The 20,501-nt window shown below is 34.2% G+C and overlaps 1 protein-coding gene across 2 annotated transcripts; it reads left to right on the top strand.

Annotated features, from left to right (window-relative positions):
- The first annotated feature begins 3,068 nt into the window (after nt 1-3,068).
- On the top strand, nt 3,069-18,905 carry LOC131620651 (chaperone protein dnaJ 1, mitochondrial). 2 transcript variants are annotated; one of them, XM_058891783.1, is made up of 20 exons: nt 3,070-3,358; nt 3,459-3,564; nt 3,652-3,738; nt 3,850-3,941; nt 6,199-6,282; nt 6,416-6,454; nt 6,574-6,690; nt 6,769-6,810; nt 6,899-6,986; nt 7,577-7,641; nt 11,206-11,268; nt 11,345-11,417; nt 11,801-11,892; nt 12,588-12,659; nt 13,504-13,560; nt 14,561-14,609; nt 14,710-14,779; nt 15,942-16,031; nt 16,769-16,969; nt 17,629-18,905. In XM_058891783.1, the coding sequence occupies exons 1-19, from the start codon at nt 3,332-3,334 to the stop codon at nt 16,866-16,868; spliced, it is 1,413 nt and encodes a 470-aa protein (XP_058747766.1). In that variant the 5' UTR covers nt 3,070-3,331; the 3' UTR covers nt 16,869-16,969; nt 17,629-18,905. The 2 variants fall into 2 exon arrangements, with proteins under 2 accessions (XP_058747767.1, XP_058747766.1); XM_058891784.1 differs by lacking the exon at nt 17,629-18,905 and having other exon boundaries at nt 3,069-3,358; nt 16,733-16,911.
- The last annotated feature ends 1,596 nt before the right edge of the window (nt 18,906-20,501 follow it).

Genomic DNA, 20,501 nt, shown 5'->3' with positions numbered 1-20,501 from the left:
ATATTCAAAACATTAACAGAATATGTTTCAACACCTTTTACCCTCTTTGCTGACTGAGCTTGACTTAATTGATGATGTGGCAAAATAATAATAATAAAAGTTATTAAATTCAATATTCAAATGTGAAACAAAGCAGCTGATAAAAATGGCTCTTGACATTCATTAGTTCAGCACCATCTATTGAAGCAGCTTTTATGGGTCTCATATGTGAAACGAAAGGGAATCATGAAGCAGCTCTTGAACACCTTGTTTTAGCCAGCTCAGATCGGAAGGAGATGAGTTCAATCTCAAAGAAGGATGAAAAGCAGACACCACCGATCGCGCCACCACCATGACAACCGCGACGTTCAACATCCTCACCGCATCAACAACTCAGTAGCAGACATACCCAGCTTCCGCAAAAAAAATCCAGAAATTTTCCAGAAATGAAGACCATAGTAAATAACTAATACCAAAAGCAAAGAAAATTAGCCAATAGCCCCACTATCCATTCATTCTTCCATAAATATAAAGACAAACATATCAATCTCACCTTACTTTCATTCCACATTTTCCATACCAGCCAGCAAAGCAATGACATCACATTCATTTCAATTTCAAACTTAGTTTAATTTCAATGATGATGCCGCGGATCATTGTTGATGTTGCGTCTAATGCTGGAACAATGATGATGATGTTGATCACTGTGGTTGCGGCTAGATCAAATCAAAACTGAGGTGTTGTTGTTGCGATCCGCTACGGTTTGGTCATCTATAGTTTAATCTGTTTGTTGAGTGCCATGAGTGATGATTGAGTTCAGATTGTTGTTGTGGGTTCGCATCAGCTTGCATTAACGTATTCTACACTAATAATGTGTGTGTGCATTTTGTCTGTAGTAATAATGTATCCTCATATAAATTTCTTAAGCTTCATTATACACGGGTCTGTACATGAAACAAGATACTTGGTGTTGCTGGCAAAGTTGTGTATAGTATATTCGTTCTCGTAGTGTTGATCAATATTGAACTTTTCTGTGAAACTTAGAAGTTTCAAATCCCAAATAATTATACATATAGTTATCTCCTATATGTTATTTATTATTCAAAACATATTCATACCATACTGTGTATATGGTGCTTTTTTTTTGTTATGGGCAATTTTTTTTTCTATTTAGTTCTTGTATGTTATTCTATAGCTTTTGGCAATACTAGTTTGATAATTTGCTTCTTCAAAACATATTCATACCATAAAGTGATTTGCACTTATTCAAACAAGCATAGTGTATATTGTCATCTCGAGGAAAACCTTGATTGAGCAGTTGAGAAGATGGGAAATTAATATAGGGACTGTTTGGTTAAGTTTTTTTAAAATGGTTGTTTTTAGATTGTATGGAGTATTTGTTTAATGAGTTTTCTTAGAAGTTATTCATTTCATGATGAAAAACTGATATTGGTTCTATTTTAATATTTTGATTAGACTTCACTATGTCTATGTATCTTGCTAATTTTTACTGTTGTTACTTCATATACTAGCAAACCAGTCTCTTAATTGTGCAATTGTTTTCTGAAACATTCAACAAACTTGTTGGTATTAGGTTATTTGGTCTCCTTGATCTTAGCTGTGTAATTAGTCACATGGATCTAATAGGGGTGATGTGTTTAATGCTTACTAAAGCAAGTAATATAATGGTATGCATGATCTTAATACACATGAATCAAGTATCTAAATGAATAATTTATTGAGAATTAACTGAATGATTGATACTTGAGACTAAGTGGGAAACTTATGTTAGAAACTTATGTTAGAATTGATCTTCGTAATACATAAAAGTAGACTATTTAAGCATACTCACTCAAATATGACCTATATGAGGACTAAAATGAATCACACGGTCAATTTCACTTTTTGACAATTTTTGCAAGGACTAAAACTAAACAACATGGACCAAAAACAAGAAATTGAAATATTTGTAAGGATGAAAAGTATATTTAAGCATATATTGTATTACTACCTGGGGATACATATCCATGAGGAAGTAGAATAAGCAACAAAGATGCAGTGATGACAGTCAAATTTTGAAGTGCTTCAATCCTTAAAACTACCCATTCCATTGCTGCATTGGAATAGTTTTTGAAAAATGTGTCTACCATGTTGAATGCTCTTACAGTGACCACTCCAAGTGATGTCTCAGATGCAAAATTCATGACTGGGGCTTTGGTTGTTCCATTGATCCGTATTAGTTCCCATGAAGTAGCTTGATAATATTGCTTTAAGGGAAAGAAGAATGTATATTGATGGAACCATTGCAGGAACAGCAACAATGAGAACTTGCCATGTGACTGAAACCATAATACAAATTATCACCAAAATTTCAAGTGCTACACTTGCTACAATGGTGATAGAATAAGGTATATCAAAGATAGCTGTAGTGAATCTTGAGAAGAAAGCAGTAGAAGCTTTTAATCCAAGAAGTACAGTCAAGTAAGACCTTACATATATAAAAGCAGCACTAGCAAAAGAAACTAATGTATAAACTCCAATCAAGGTGGCATTAGTTACTTTTGGAACTTCGATTGCTATAGCAAGCCAAAAGGTTGATACAGTTTGAAGAGCCATGAAAGCAGATTGCGCCAACAGGATGAAACACAACAGGAACGTCCCTTTAGAATAATTAATATAGTGTGTGATTTTCACTTTGATAGATATATGTGACATTCAAAGATCATGTATGCGTGTTTGTTATGCGTGTGTTCATGTTTGTGCTGATGATGATGATGTTGTTTGCGTTGCTGTGCTGATGATGATGCTGTTTGCGTTTCAAAACATCACGTATATATTGGAATATGTTGTTCTAATGGCCATGTCATCAAGTAGCTTTTGCCACATCATCAATTAAGTCAAGCCCAGTCAGCAAATATGGTAAAAGGGTTTGGTAAATCTAGGTTTTGGGTTTTATAAGGGACATTTAATAAAAAAAAAACTTCAGGGGGCGTAAACCAAAATTCGCTATATTGACAGGGGGTGAAGTATATTAAACCCTAGTTTGTAATGAGAATCCCCTTGAAATTAAGTAAAAAGTTAAGTATATACGATAGGATGATTAGAGTTTTGGTATAAGCACTCCTCAAAAAAAATTCCGCGAGCACACCGAACACGACCGCTAAACGACCCCCATCGCACGTCGTTTACCTTGAACCATCGCAAAACCCAAACCCAAACCCATCGTTCTAAAACCCCGAAACCAAAGATCTGAGTTCATCGCCACCGGAAACAACAAACTAAACAGAAACACATAAACTTCATCTCAATCTCACAGCTACTACATCATTGCATTCACAACCACTTCCCGATAATGAGAAGGCTCACATTATTATCCCCGGTGAGGAATCGATCAAAAATCCCAAAACCATTCAAAACCAATTTCAATTATTCCTCCTTATCACGCATCGTTTCTCACTTCATCGATTTTTTCAATGCAGTATCGGCGCCATTTTCTCTCGTCCGTTGCTTCAGAATCTCTAGTTGATAAAGGAGATTCGTTCCGGAAATTCTTCTCCTCTCATCAATCGTTGTTGCTTTCACGAAGTTCGTTTCGGTTCTAGCTTTTTTGTTTTCTGATTTTTTTGGTTGTTTAATTTAATTAAATTAAATTGATTTTTCTGTGTATGTTAGCTTTATTCGGTTGCGGTTTTGTCACTAAAAAAGAGGAATTTCGAAATTCGACATTTCCACTGGGATATCGTTATGGTCAAGCTACAGGTTTTTAGTAAAACTTGAATCAACTTGTTTTTAGTTAGTTATGAATGGTGCTTTGATATATTTTTTTGTTTGATTGTATTTTTTTTGTTACTGCACGTGTTGTTCCTGCAGCGTATTCTTCTACGGCAGAACGGAACTATTATCAGGTGCTTGGTGTTTCTGAAAATGCTAATCAGGATGAGATAAAGAAGGCGTTTCGCTTGGTAAGTGATTGTTGGAAATCGGTTGATATGTAGGATTGATTGATTAGAATTATGTTTGTTTTTGTTAGTTAGTGTAGAGTAATGATGGAGTTGATTGGTAATATTGCGACACTTGGGGAATGGAGATGATTTATAGTTTTCTTCTTGAACACTTTTTATTGGAGAGTTGAAATTGCATTCCCATTGCTTGGCTCTTGGTAGGAGTTATAGCAATAAAAAAAGTTGGCTCATCTATTCTAGAGAGTGTTGGGTAACACCTATAAGAGAAAAAATGGTGGAAAATAGACTTAAGTGGTTTGGGCATGTAGAGAGAACACTTGTAAATTTTGTAGTAAGAAAAGTAGATCAGATGAAGAGGAGTCAAAGAGTTAGAGGTAGAGGAACACCTAAAAACACTATAAGAGAAGTTATTAAGAAAGATTTAGAGATTAACGATTTGGAGAGAAACATGGTCCTAGATATAACATTATGGCGGAAGATGATCCAGGTAGTCTATCTCACTTAGTGGGATAAGGCTTGGTTGTTGTTGTATCTATTCCAGTGACAGTTGTCTAAGTACAATATTGTTACTCAACCAAGTGTAACCCTTTGCTAAGGAAGTTTTAGTTGTTTTGTTTGATTGAGCACTGTATTTATACACTATTATTACATGACCACTCATGCACCTTTATGGTTTGGTTTAATGGCAATAGTTTATTTCTTCCACTCTCACATAAAAAAGAGGATATATATGCACTATAGTTTTTACTATTGGAATTGGAATAAATAAATGATAAATATGTATGATTCATGTCAAATAAAGTTGTATGACTGTGTTCATCTTTTCCGTGTGAGAAAATAATGGATTTCAATGTCTTTTATGGTTTAATGTAGTTTTTTTTAATTGATCCCTAGGAAACCTATAACTAATGTTTACTTCAATTTCCACATTATTATTAAGAGGTAAACCAGTGTTATCAATTCTAGATAGCGATCTGAAGGGGCCGACCCTTAAAACACATTAATAGGACAGCGGAATGGCAATGATTCTGAAATCTTGTATACAGTGTAAACTATATAAATATTTAAATTCTAAAAAAATTTAAAAAATTCTCAAATTGAGAGACATGCGTTTATTGATTGATCAGTGTCTAAATTAGAACTGAGAGTTGACAGTGAGAAGGGATTAAAAAGGAATGATAGTGGCAATCTGTCTTGAAGATGGCAGCAGGTTGTGGCCGAGAATCTCTAGAGATGCAGAGAGTTATAAAACTGAAATCTCTTGAGATGAATAGAAAGACTAGAGAAAATTGCAAAGGGAATCCTGGAGATGCACAATAGCCCCAGAGAAAACACGGCTAGAGAGCACAAGAGAGATAATAGGGAAACACTAGAGAGTCACAGAAGCAAACCCCTAAAATCTCCAGTAATGTTCTGGTATGTTTGAAGGCTGAAATCCCTAAATTACCCCTGGAAAGTCCAAACTCTTTAACCATGTTGGTTTTTTGGCATATCAGTTGGCAATCAAGGGGAGTGGCCTAATAGTGCTGCGATTTTCCAGCTATCTCCACCAGAAAGCTGGTGCAATGCCCACTACACTGAAACACGATGTCGTGGAGGATGCCGTAGTAGTCGCCTTCAACTCCACTAATTTAGCGGATATTGATAACACAAACGAAAACCTTTATTTATGTGGCCTGTAGTCAAAACTTAGTCATTCTCATTTTCGGTTCTACATTTTCACTCTTCTAGTAACCTAGCATATAGTTAATCTCACTGCTCTTATTTAACTCTAGTTCTTGGTGACTTGCACTTTTATGCACAATTAGCATTTATCTAGCTTCTTTCTGGTCAACACGTAACTCACTCTAAATTTTAGATTTTGAAATTTCATGTACAGAGTAATACAACTAGCGAGAAGAGATAGTTTAAGAATGCTGTGAAGGGTAAACAATAGCGAGAAGAGATAGTTTCAGTTAGTTTAATAAAAAATAACTAGATCCTAATATGCAGAGAGTTAATGATTTCCAATCCAACAATAATGTTGAAGGAGTACTGTATGGCTCGTAGAAGTCTTATTTTTTTTGCAATTTAATTTTAATCCATAAACTGTCCTCAAAGCTTAAGTCATACTAAAAACAGCTGTCCAAGACTCTAAGCATTTTGTTTTGCAATCTTAATTTTTTTTTATCATCATACTCCTTTGACATTACTATATCAAAATCAAAGGCCTTCCTTCAGTGTATACTGCATTATCACACTTTTCTGCCCTTTGCAGCTTGCTAAAAAGTACCATCCAGATGCAAATAAGAATAGTCCATCGGCAAAGAGGAAGTTTCAAGATATAAGAGAAGCTTATGAGGTATTTTTTTTTCTTCACATTTCATTCATTTATAACCCTCCCTTGGTTATTGTCTAACCTAACTAACAAAATATTATTTTCAATTGCCTTTTTGTTAAATGTTTTCATTTATTCTTTTCTTATGTTATTTCAGACATTGAGAGACTCTAAAAAGAGGGCAGAGTATGACAAGGTAGATCAAGGCCATTCAAAATTTCTGTAATTCGTAGCTTTCCTTCATTCCTATTTCGGATGTAACATTAACTAAGATTTTTCATCATTTTCTTTCATGAATTACTTTTTCAATTGAAGATGCGTGTTTATGGTTCAGAGAATATGGAATATAGTAACAATCATGATGATGCAGAAAGGTTTAGAAATGCCTACCGTACTCATTTTTCTGATTCATTTCATAATGTATTTTCTGAGGTAAAGTTTTTCTCATATTTTACTCATTTCACTTAAGTATTTTGCTAAGAAATCTCATAATATTTTGTGTCTTGACAGATATTTGAAGAAGCAACAACTCAGTTCTCGCAAAATATAGAGGTCAACTTAACCCTTGTTTCTCTATAACTGTTTAAATTGGGTTCCTACTTTTTCAAACTTAACCATTTCTTTATTACGTTGCCAATAGGTGGAGTTATCTCTTACTTTCTCAGAAGCCGCAAGAGGATGCACCAAACATGTGTCATTTGATGCGTCAGTTCCCTGTGATTATTGCTGTGAGTAAAGCTAATATGTACTGGAATTGTGAAAGTCCCGAGGAGAAATTTATAGATATTGAAAGTGCATGTTTTATTAGTATTAGGAAATGGTAAATAGTGTCTGCATATTTTGATTGCGGAAGCTAATGTAAAATCTTGTGCACATTCCATAATACCAAGAGCTTTAGGCAATTTATTTTTGTTAAAATTTTTACCCTTACCTATCTGTGTATCAAAATAGAAAAAGTCAGGCTGATTAGAAACCAGTAGTAATCTTTTGAAACTATTTGTGAATGATAGAACCTAGGCCTGAGCTACGGCTGCATTGCGTTAGAGAAGCTTTTCTTTCTTCACCCTTATCTTTTCCTAATTGGAGATGGGTTCCATAATATTTTTATTTATTGCATGCTAAACTGTTGATGTTACAAGAATTTCCATAAGCTGTGGAATTGTTTTGGGTAAATAATTAAATGTATGTGCCACTGGATGTATAAATTGTTGTCTGTTGTGAGTTCTATTTGTAGTGAAGTGAGCCAAAACATTTGTTGTTTCCCTGGGCATAATAATTATCCTTTTTTATGCTAATAATTTTCTTTTTATCAAACCAGATGGGCAAGGATATCCACAAAATGCTACCCCAACAGTTTGTCCAACATGCAGGGGCTTAGGTCGAGTAAGTGCATTGAAATGTTATTATATATACGAGGGTTTCTTTTTATTGTATTGGAGGTTTTGAGTATGATAGGATCAATTTAATATCTAAATAGGGAAAATAGCAGAAATAGGATAATATAAGAAAAGACTGACTTTTATTTGAATTTCTCTAGAGTTCAAATGGGATCTAGGGTTACAAATAAAAGTAGAAAGCTGTAGAAAAAATGCAGAAAAGATAGAAAGAAAAAGGAGGCTCTTAGAGAGGCCTAGTCTCTCCCATGTGGTATCTCCACTACTAATTTCTGCGTGCCCTAATGATTGCTGCAGCCAATCATTAAATACTGAAACCTAGGAATTATTCTCCACTCATCTACTGCCAGCTGGCAGGCCCATGTGCAGCACCCACTACAAAAGATTCTGCTCTCTCTCCTTGCCCTTTTGTCTTTTTCTCACATAAACCTTACCATACCTATCAATTCTCCCCCCTTCAAAACTCTCCTTGACCTCAAGGAGAATGTTTGGAAATTCTGCTCCCATCTTGTTTCTTAATTCCCACGAATTGTCGACGTCAGGCAGGTTCTTCCATTTCACCAAAACCTCTATTTCTCCCAGCTCATTTCTCCTAGAAACTATCATCTTCTCAGGAGGAGGTTCTAAGTGCCACTCCTCATTCATACAAGCTGGCAGGGGCTGTGATTCCAGAGAAGATGAGACAGTTTTCTTCAATAAAGAAGCATGGAGAACTGGGCGTGCCCTAGTGTCTTCAAGTAGCTTCAGTTTATAAGCTACTGCCCCTATCCTTTGCAACATTCCATAAGGGCCATAGTACCTAGGGCTTAGTTTTTGATTCACTCTCTTAGCTAACTTCTTCATCTTATAAGGTTGTATCTTCAAGGACACCTTTTCTCCTACTTCATACTCAACCTCCCTTCTATGCTTATTGGTTTGGCGTCTCATCACATCTTGAGCTCTAAGCAACTGATCTTGTAACTCCTTCAGCATAACATTTCTTTCAACTGTCAATTTGTTAAATTCATCCACAGCATAAAAAGGTGTGTCTCCTCTTATTAACATAGGTGGTGCCCTACCATATAAGGCATCAAAAGGTGTAGTCATCAAAAAGGCATGGTAATTGGTATGATACCAATATTCAGCCCAAGCTAGCCATTTAGACCATTGTTTAGGCTTCAGACCAGTTACACATCTCAAATAGGTTTCTAAACATCTGTTCACCACCTCTGACTGAGGGTGATATGCACTGCTGTATTTCAACTGAGTCCCAGCCTGCTTCATTTCACTCACAATCTTCTCTATCTCATTTGTTTGGTAGAAGGGATATCTATAGGGTCTCAGATTAGGAATAGTTGCTCCAGGCTTTAGGATGATAGCATGATCATGCTCCCTAATAGGTGGTAGCCCATTAGGTAGACGGAATACTTCTTCAAACCTGTCCAGTAATGTCTTCCATTCATCATCCTCTACTGCTGCATTTTCTCCTTCAGCTTGCACAGATTCTACCAGCATTCCTCTTCCTTCATCATTCAAGGCTTTCAACATTTCTTTCATAGAAGCTTGTTTGGTACTTAGTACAGGGTCACCAAAAATACAATGTTCAATCTCCTCCTGCTTCCATTTCAGACATAACACGCCAAAATTTGCTTCAATGCTGCCCAAACTGGCCAACCAATCCATCCCCAACACCAGTTCAGCTCCACCTAACTCCATTAAGAAAAAATGTTGATTAAAATCAACCCCTTGCACATTGAAACTCAGCCCTTCACAAACACCTTGATATTTAACCCTCTCTCCATTTCCCACCTCTATGACATAGGGAGGAGTCTCCATCAACTGTATGCCCATTCTCTCTACCAGCCTAGCATCAATGAAATTACTAGTTGCCCCTGAATCAATGAGGGTTATCAACTTCTGTCCTTGTACAGTAGCCCAAACCTTGAAGCATTTATTAGAAGTGAACCCTTGTTTGCTCTGCAGTGACAAATGTAAGGTTTTGAGTTCTGTCACTAATTCCTCCACTGCCTCAGTTTGAGTACTAACTCCCCAATTCCCCTCTTCTTCCTCACTACTAATCTCACACAGCTTGAAACTCATATGCTTAAATTTGCATATGTGCTCCCGATTCCATTTGTCACCACACTTAAAGCACAATCCCTTCTTGCTCCTCTCCTCTAACTCAGCAGGATTCAATCTCCTTCCTTTGTGTCTCTCATTTGCTCCTCCACTGATCTTCTCACCATCCTTCTTAGAGCCACCTACTTCTATAGGATCTTTGATTTTCAGCAGTCCTCCTCTATCCTTCCACGAGCTCCCATTCTTTTGGCAAACTTCATTTTTTTCTTCAATTAATAATGCTCTATCCATGAGGTCAGATAAACCTTGACTCTCATAGAGCTTTAGTTCAGCCTGAATCTCCTCCTTCAAACCATTCAAAAAAATGGAATCTAACATTATTCTTTCCTCTCTTCTTAAAGGAGCTACTAACCTCTCAAACTTCTCCATATACTCCACAACAGTCCCTTTTTGTTTCAAACTCAGCAGGGGGGCCATCGGGTTTTGCATCATACCCGGTTGAAATCTTCTCATCACCGCAATCTTAAATTCCTCCCAAGTCCTTAGTGGTGCTTGTTCTTCCCACCACTGATACCAATTCAAAGCTCTATCCTCCATAGCCAGTACCACTGCGTCTAGCTTGTCACGTACTTGTATCCCGTTCAAATGGAAGTATCTCTCTACGCGAACCAGCCAACCAAACGCGTCATCTCCCTTAAAGATTGGAATTTCCAATCTTCGTCTGTTTCCCAAAAACCTAGACCCATTTCCGCCACCGTGACGACGAGTTCTGGGTCGAGAATCTCGTGACACAGTGCTTCTCTCACTTCCTTCCTCATCGTCGTACTCGTGCTCGCTCCCATATCTATGTGTCCTTCGTGGTCGATCCTGAAGCAGTTGGCGTATCTGCTCCATTGTGACTTGGGGTTTCGCTTGTTGTTCCAGAACCAGCAGTCTGATTTGATCTAAGGTTCCTTCGAAATTGTTCATTCTCTCTTCAATCATGTCAACTCTGTTTTCCATGATGCTTCTAGTAATGACCATTCACTGTGTAATGAAACCAGGCTCTGATACCAAATTGATAGGATCAATTTAATATCTAAATAGGGAAAATAGCAGAAACAGGATAATATAAGAAAAGACTGACTTTTATTTGAATTTCTCTAGAGTTCAAATGGGATCTAGGGTTACAAATAAAAGTAGAAAGCTGTAGAAAAAATGCAGAAAAGATAGAAAGAAAAAGGAGGCTCTTAGAGAGGCCTAGTCTCTCCCATGTGGTATCTCCACTACTAATTTCTGCGTGCCCTAATGATTGCTGCAGCCAATCATTAAATACTGAAACCTAGGAATTATTCTCCACTCATCTACTGCCAGCTGGCAGGCCCATGTGCAGCACCCACTACAAAAGATTCTGCTCTCTCTCCTTGCCCTTTTGTCTTTTTCTCACATAAACCTTACCATACCTATCAGAGTATTAATACTTTCTTTTATTCTTGTTATCATGATTTTCTTTCAGGTTACAATCCCACCATTTACATCAACATGCATTACTTGTAAAGGAGCTGGCCGCGTTATTAAGGTCCTCCATAAATTTCACATCAATTACTCTTGAGGTTGGTTGCTCTGTATAAATATGGTGGGTATCTATTGTGCAGGAGTTTTGTTTGTCATGTGGAGGATCCGGGGTTATTGAAGGGATTAAAGAAGTTAAAGTTACTATACCACCAGGTTGGTTTATAATGCAAGCATAAAATTACCTGTAACTGTACCTTGGTTACTCATTAATATATCTGATTAGAGTGGAATAAATGTTGATTATTGTTGTGGCAGCTACTTATTCATATTGGAAATTCTTTACCTCAAGATATCAACTCGACCTACTTTTTTATTCTTCTTAATTGAAATGGGATACCCTTTGGTCATTATTATTAAGGTGTCCATCAATATAATTTGGAATAGAATCAATTTGATTAGGGAAGTTTTATTAATGCTGCAGCAGAACTATCCTGCCAAGATTTGGTTGACCATCTGCCATACATTTTTTATGCTTTATTAGAAAAAAAATGAAATTTTTCTGTTAAATCTTATCATAGTTTTCAATGAACTGGTAGGCGTTGATTCGGGAGATACCATCCATGTGCCAGAAGGTGGGAATGCTGCTGGAAGTGGTGGTCGACATGGAAGTTTATACATAAAAATAAAGGCAAAGTTTTTCCTTTTTCTTCTTCTAAATATTTGCTCTAGTTTACATACTCGGGCATACCTGTTGCCTGTTGGTGTTTGATTCTTTACTAGTTACACCGAAACTTCGTATTATAATTAAACACATTAGACTCATTCAGTGTATACAATTATTCTGGCAAGAATTCATTGGAACAACTTTCCCAGGTATTCTCTAGAAAAAGTGTGTGGTACGGTGGCAGTGATATAAATTCATTCTCACCTTCATGGGTGTCTACTTTTCCCAATCCTTCTCTCAATTCAAGTTATCAGTATATAACTTGTCCACCCAGTTCCCTTGATCCATAGATGATTTACTATTGCTTAGTTTTTTTGATTCCTTGATCATGCATTTATTGCTGTTCAACAACACTTTCTTATAGTTTGGCATTCAAAGGTGCTCAGTTTTACTTCTCAAATTACTTTCCTTCTCCATATTTGTTTGACTGAGAACTGTCTCATTAATTGTTGGTATATAAGATCCATATTGTTCATGTGTACGTAGACATCACTTTTAATACATGGTAGTACATCTCATGGAATATCTCTGTTCCTATGTAGATGGTTATATAATGCTGTCTAAAACTGGAATAGGTTTTCTGCTCTACTTGTATAATATGTTTGTTTATTAAGTATTATACTAACTTTTACCATAATTTTTTCTTTCTGTTGAAATAGGTGGTTGAGGATCCAGTCTTTGAGAGGGATGGTGCAGATATCTATGTGGAATCTAATATTAGCTTTACACAGGTGAGAGCTAAAGTATATTTTAGTGGTTTCTCACATACTCTTGTGACAGCTCTTGGTACTTTCTGTCTACCGTCTCATTAAACACTAGGAAAGATCTAAGCATCCTTGATGTTCTGACCACTATTAGTGGTACTTTCTGTTTATCGTCTCATTAAACACTAGGAAAGATCTAAGCATCCTTGATGTTCTGACCACTATTAGGAATCCAATAATTGAATTCCAAATAAAAAACACTTTATTTAAGAAATACGATAGAATAGGAGAGGATCTTTCCTCCAAGGGTTTTCTCTACACAATAAAGAATATTCTACAAATCTTCGAAGATCCTCTCTACCCTTTGTGCTCTCTTATTTATACACATACACTCTATAATAACCTCAACTAATTAACAAACTAACTAACTTATATAACAACTCTTAACTACTTTAGCTACTCTAATATATGTTATTCTATATCCTAACAATACAACCCCTCAACAACCTTACTAACATGCAAGGGAGACAACTTTAGTTACTCTTATGTTGGATTCATTTTGTGATATTGCTTGTTCATTCGTAACGTCTCAATTATTTAGTGAGCTAGCTAGTAAGTCAGTTAGTTAGGCTTGGGAGGTAAAACCCTTTAAATAGTAGAAGGAGGAACTAGTTTGAGTATCTTTGAATTTCTAAGAGACTTAGAGTAGGAGAGCACCAGGGCTCTCGAATACCTGGACTATAATAGGTTTTTATCAACAAACATCAACTTCTTCTATATTCTGTGCCGGTTCTATCACATGGATCCCCTTGATATTGTACCTAACTCTATATTGGTGTTACTAATAGTACAAAGTTGTAATATCTTACAGGCTATTCTTGGTGGCAAAGTTGAGGTGCCTACTTTATCAGGGAAGATGCAAATAAACGTAAGACAAGATTTACATTGTCAGTTTTTTCTTCTTGTCTTTAATTATGTATAATTGTGCAGAAAAATTTGAATCGCACACTTGATTAGCATACTCATTTCCTTTCACCTGAATCAAAATTTTTCTGATGCGAGTGACTTGAACACCATTAAATACTTAGTTTTAGTGATTGACTAAACTAAATGTAGAAAGAACATAATCCGTGTCATATCTTTATATTAGTCTGAGCTATTTTCAAGGAATACCAGTACTTTGTCTCAAGATGGCACTTATGTCATTTGCATTCAACTTAATCTGTATAAATATGTTAACCTCAAATTTGAAAAAACTTAAGTGAAATTATTGCTAATTGATACTTTAAATTCACAAAGGCTGCCGTGATTTTTCTTGGGAGAATCTTCTCATGAATGAAATGGTTTACGTTTTGTCTGTCTCAAATAATTGAATTGGAGTTAATCTTCAACAGCAACATGATTCTCACAAATGAGTATCATATAGTTTATCTTGCTAAACCTTTATTTAGTTTAGGTATTAGGTCGTATCATATGCATGTAAGAAGTAACAATATAATTAATTTCCTTATAAATGTAAATTATATGAGAAATACTAAACTTACACTAATAGGTGACACTACACCGTATATTTATACCAATCCATGTACTTTTTGTTTTTTTAATTATTTTTCTTTGCTTGGATTTCTGTGCCACTCCTAAAAGCTTTGAAAAAAGCTATGGTGTACAACTACGGTGTAGCCAATTTAATGTCAAAATAGCAAACCTCAAATTATATTTACTGCTAAGAGTGTATAATATAAATAGAGGATCTGTTGAGTGCAAATCACTAGAGCATTACAAAAATTTCTCTCATATTCTCTTAACATTTTCCTAGTCTACCAAGTAGTAGTTGTTTCCTATCATTGCCATATAGTTTTTTTTTTTTTTTGGCGTGATTGCTTGTGTTGGCCTATTTTATCTAACTTTGGGCAATTATAATTTCTCAGATACCTAAGGGTGTTCAGCCTGGACAGCTGCTAGCATTTAGAGGCAAAGGTGAAATGGAGAACCCTTTATCATGACAATTTTGCATAATTTTATCGTTTATTTCTCTCATCATACTGGATAATTATATTTACTTTGGCTGTTGATGTAGGACTGCCAAAGCATGGGTATTTTGCATTTCATGGGGATCAGTATGTGCGTTTCCGTATAAACTTCCCCATGTAAGTTCTTATGTTAACATTGTTAGAAATCCAATACATATCTTGTTACTTTATAAATTCTGTTTTAAATTTGGTCAGGTATTTTAGATTATCTTAGACTGGTTTATATTTTCTTGTATATCATGATTTGTTTTCCGATGTATTAGTTAGAGGTATGATATTTTTATAATGCTCAGTATTTTATCTTTTGCTAATAACATCCATCCTATCTTTCACATCAATATCAATTTTGTTATTCTTGAGTATTTCATTTAAGTAATCTATACTTTAAAGTCTAATCCTATAACTTCAACAACCACTGGTTTTTTTGGTTTACTTCTTATAACCTAATATCTTAAAAGGAATTTGTTATTTATCATGTAAAGAAGCAAAGAAATGCACTTCCTTATTCTTAGAATTTAGGTTGCACCTAACGTTTCTTGTAAAACTGGCTTGAAGGTGAGAACTTCCCATCACTTATAAACATACGTTTAGGCCATATCTTATCCGATGCGGGATTTCTGAACATACTCCCCATGCTCAAGATTGAACATCTGGAGCGTGACTAGATAGCGGGTGACCCAATCTTAGATAAGGTCTTGCAGCATTTTAGAATTTGGGTTGGGACTAACTCAACCCATACAATACCGGTTTGCAAAGTGAGGACTATCTACCGCTTATGCACACATATTCAAGTTATATCTCATCAATTGTGAGACTTCTCAACACTTCAATGTTGTTTTCATCTCAACTTTTTATAAATGTTGGTTGACAATGAAATTATGACATCAAGAAAATGATTACTTATTTTGGGCCCTCCATTTACCTGTTAGCCGTTGGCTATTACATTAGCCCTAAATATAAACGAAAGGAAACCAAGTAATTGCTCAAGCAGTGCTGCTCATTTTTGGTGCTTTTTAATACCGTTCTACAATTTCATTAATGTTATTGTTTATTGCTGTTTAATCATTGTTGGCTCCTAGGATTGTGAGGGTGGCTGCATATATTTGTACATTTTAATTTTTTTTTTTTTTTGAAATTTGCATCCAGTTGATGTTTTTTGTGCCATAATAAATTGATATTTGTATTAAGCTCAAAGATTTTTTCTTTATACTCAAGTATGAGTCTGATTACTGCTAATCATCAATTGCATTGATTTACTTTTGGCCCACTCTTGTTTTAGTGCAATCAATGAACGACAACGTGCTATACTTGAAGAATTTGCTATGGAGGAAATAAAGGAGGGAAGTAGTTCAACATTTGAAGGAAATTGGTGAGCCTTTTATCCTAGTTTCTGGTAGACAGTGCTAGTTTTAGTTGGTCAATGTTCAAATTATGGTTGCATGGTTTTTGAAGTGGCAAGCCATCAGTACTTGTAGAATACAGTAAGTTAAAATGCTTTGAAACTAAAGTAACTTGCTTGAAGAAAAAATAAATTATAAAGCTTTGTTTATTCGTAAAACCTACAGCCATTTGTGGTAATAGGGTTGGGGTGCATGTTCATTATGTATACATATTTGTGGTAATAGAATGGGGAATACATATTTATTTTGTTTACATATTCCAATGTCTGTATTGGAAATTGAATACTTGTCTATCGACATTTATACCAAATGTAATCCTAGTTTGAGTTAGCTTCTAACTTATGGGACTTCTGAATTAAAATAAGTTTATGATTCTTATCCTGCGGAAAGAGTCTTCAAATAAACTTGCAGGTGTTTATGATGTAGTTAAATGGAAGTGCTTTTGAAAAAATAGAGATGCAAAAGCTAATTTTAAATTATGAAAAAGCTAATTAAAAAACATGTAATTATTGCATGATCTTTAAGTGCTTTCTACAAGTGCCTGTGAAGTTTATCTAAACTGTCTTGTTAAAATCCTCGTTGTCATGTTTGCTGAATTTGCTTAGTTTAGTTGTGTTATTTACTTATGTATTCGAGTCAAATCTTGTTGTAATGGAGATCCAAAATACAGGCTTTACCAGCAGCTATCTACTGGTTGAACTTACAGGTGGCAGCAAATTCTTGAATACTCGACGAGTCCAAAGTTTATGCTGGAACTATCTATGCTGATTTTAGTCCTAGTCTTCATTAACAAAATGTTGAGCTGATGGCGTGTTCAAAGTTCAGACATGAGTGAAGTGGACTTGCCAAAAGACAAATTCTTCTAATTGCTGTATTCTTCATCCTTTCGGACTATGTACAGTACAAGGTACACATCTGAATTATTACTAATTCTCTTAACCAAACCTATCTTGTAGTTTCTAGCTCTTGTTTTTCTTTTGTTTTTAGTTTTACTGCTACTTATATACGCAAAGGAGGAGCTGACACAGTTGGCCTAGATGCTCATTGGGTATTTTCTAACAAGTTTAATTGTCATGCACCATTAGTGTATTTTCTATACACATCACAATCATTCATTTGCGTGACTTTAGAGGTAGTTATCATAAAAGTCAACATTTCTAAAAATTTAACGGTTCTGATTGACTGACAGTGTAAAAATTTATACACGGACAATGTATGTGAATTAAATCCAATTCTAATATTTATGTATTATTATTTATTGCAAAAAGTTTTGCACTCCTTGCCCCAGCTAAAAAGTTGTAAAATGTTTAAAGCACCACTATTCTCTTCGCCTAACTCCTCTCGCTTCAACCCCCTTCAAATGCGCATGTTCGCATCAGGAGGAATATCTTCTCTCTTTGATAACAAGTAAAATTAACAAACCATTAAAAAAAATAGAAATAGAAAATGTTTTTTTTTTTTTATATAAAAATAGATAGATCTAAGGAGTAAGGACATACTATTATCCTAGGAATTTGAAACTCTAAATAACTTTACTTATAACTCTACTTTGTCCTGTGATTGCAGTTATAAAGACATTGGAGCAAATTTATCCCATTGACTATAGGAATAAGTGACTACCGAAATCGAGGCTGTATTGCTGAAAGATAAGATTTCTTGGAGCCTGTCCATGGCATTGGCTAATATGCATAAGGATTTTCCTTATGCACCATGCATAAGTCAATCTAAGCCATTGGATCATATTTTTAATCTAATATTGAGTATTGAGTATTGAGTATTGAGTACTGAGTATTGAGTATTGAGTATTGACTATTGAGTAATGAGTATTGACTATTGAGTAATAATTATAATTTGATCTAATGATCCAATGGTCAATAATTCTCTATGCACGGTGCATAGATTTTTATCTATGCACCGTAACTGCACCCCCTGTCCATTATTTTGTTGTTGAACTATCAAAGAATAAGATTGCCAGCTGAAGCATGGTAAAAATTTATTTCATGAAGAATTCTTCTACAGTTTAACTGATTTATACGAATGTCATCATGGATATCGTATCGAAGATGGAAACTTCCTGTGTTTTCTTTTTTCAATATATTTTTTCTTGTTCGTTAATTTGTTGTATTCAATACATGGTTTCCTTTTTTGTTGTATTTTATACATCCATATGTCATAAACTAATTTGTTGTATTTTATACATTCATATGCATTTCATTGGTGCTGAATGCCTATCAATTAACAGAACATCATTACTATACTAAAGCATTGCGAAGTTTTGAATGAAATAATTCCATTAACTAGCTTTTGAGGGCTCAGAACAATTAATTAATATAATAATTATTCTGAAATTAAAAAAATCTTAATTTAAAGTTTTTTTTTGGCTCTGGCTGCGAGTTAGGGAAGAGAAGGTATAGCTTCGGCAAAAGATTTTTTTTTTCAGGCCTGGCCCATAGGCTAGGAAAGTGAGGTCTTTGCCTAGGGCCTCCAAATATTTTTTTTTTTAATTTACCGTTGTTGCTCCGTTAATTACTACACTTGTATCATTAGTAAGTTGCAAATAAGAAGCTAAAGAGCCACTTTGTATGTTCATTGCACCTCAACACTAGCACAAGCTTTTTAATGCAATAACTAGTAAGATACCCGTGCTATCGCACGGGTTTCGTCTTGATTTAAATTACACGTCGCGATATCTCATTTGTCAATTTTAAAACTTGTTTTATAGATCATAAACATTCGTAGAATTACAAATATAGACTAATAATATGCTTTAACCACCGTTATTCTTTTATGTAAGTAGTATTTTTAAATATTTGTAAGAACAATACACTTGTTTGATACAGGATAAGCCCTTAGAACCCGTGTGTGCGCTTATAAAAATATTTGTAGCTTATTCCTGTTTATAAAAATAATTGTATCAATAATTTTTTTCATTTATAAAAATATTTGTAACTTATTTCCGTTTATAAAAATAATTATATCAACAATAGACTCTTCTCGTTTATAGAAAATATTTGTAACTTATTTCCGTTTATAAAATTAATTGTATCAACAATAGACTTTTCTCGCTTATACAAAATATTTGTAAATTATTTCCGTTTATAAAAATAATTGTATCAATAATAGACTTTTCCCGTTTATAAAAATATTTGTAACTTAGCCCCCGTTTAGAAAAATAATTGTATCCATATTAGACTTTTTCCCATTTATAAAAATATTTGTAACTCATTTCTGTTTATAAAAATAATGGTATCAACAATAGACATTTACTGTTTATAAAAATATTAGTAATTTATTCATGTTTATAAAAATAATTGTATCAGCTATAGACTTATGTCGTTAATAAAAGTATATGTAACTTATTCCTGTTTATAAATGAATTGTATTAACAATAGAACTTTTCCCGTTTATAAAAATATATGTAACATATTCTCGTTTATAAAAATAATTGTATTAACAATAAACTTTTTTCATTTATAAAATAATTGTATTAAGAATCGAATTTTTGTCGTTTATAAAAATTATTGTAACTCATTCCCATTTATAAAAATAATTGTATCAACAATAGATTTTTCTTGTTAAAATTTTTTTTTTGTAACTTATTTTCGTTTATAAAAAAAATGTATCAAAATTAGACTTTTAGCATTTATGAAAATATTTTTAACTTATTCCAGTTTAAAAAAAACCTATAAACTATACTACTTCACAATTTCAATATCACCAAAATCAGATTCCAACAAAGTTCATAAGTTTCAACGAAATCATCACACTCTTATTCCAGTATTTTCGTCTTCTTTATCTGTGGTTTTAGATCTGGTTGTAGCTTTCACACAATCATTGTGTTTCAGTGGAGAGCCTTGATGTGTATGATCGGCGATAATTGAGGTCGATCTATTGGCGACAGAGGCATATGTGTTGAAGAAATATTGATTTTGCAAAAGAGAGAGGTTGTTGTTGTGATTGTATTTGAGAGTGAGAGTGTGAATGTGAACCTAAGATTGAATTCATTCTTCAATTTGTTAACATTGACATAATTACAACTATATGCTAATAATATGCACCAACTTTTAAGCATTGATTCGTACTTACAATAAATTGTACAGCCGATTATCAACTTCAATTTTATAAAACAGCAGAAAGAACAATATTTAAAAGATGAACATTAAAATGAACCATCTACAACTGGTATCTCTTAGATATGTTTACATCTACCCGTGAATCCAGATGAGTTAACAAAACTCACTTGAATCCATATGAGTTAATTTTAAACTACGGATTTGAATAAAATCTTTTGCGAATTCAAATAACATTACTTTTTAAATATTAATCAATTTTTCCAAACCTAAAATTTATAATAACTTCCCATCAAATATCAGTTTTAAATCCTTTTTATTATATCATATTTACTATTTTTACAAACTTATAATATATGACAACTCTCC

The sequence above is a fragment of the Vicia villosa genome, linkage group LG7 (assembly GCF_029867415.1).
Source record: "Vicia villosa cultivar HV-30 ecotype Madison, WI linkage group LG7, Vvil1.0, whole genome shotgun sequence".
Lineage (NCBI taxonomy): Eukaryota > Viridiplantae > Streptophyta > Magnoliopsida > Fabales > Fabaceae > Vicia > Vicia villosa.
This window is presented reverse-complemented; position numbering and strand designations above follow the sequence as displayed.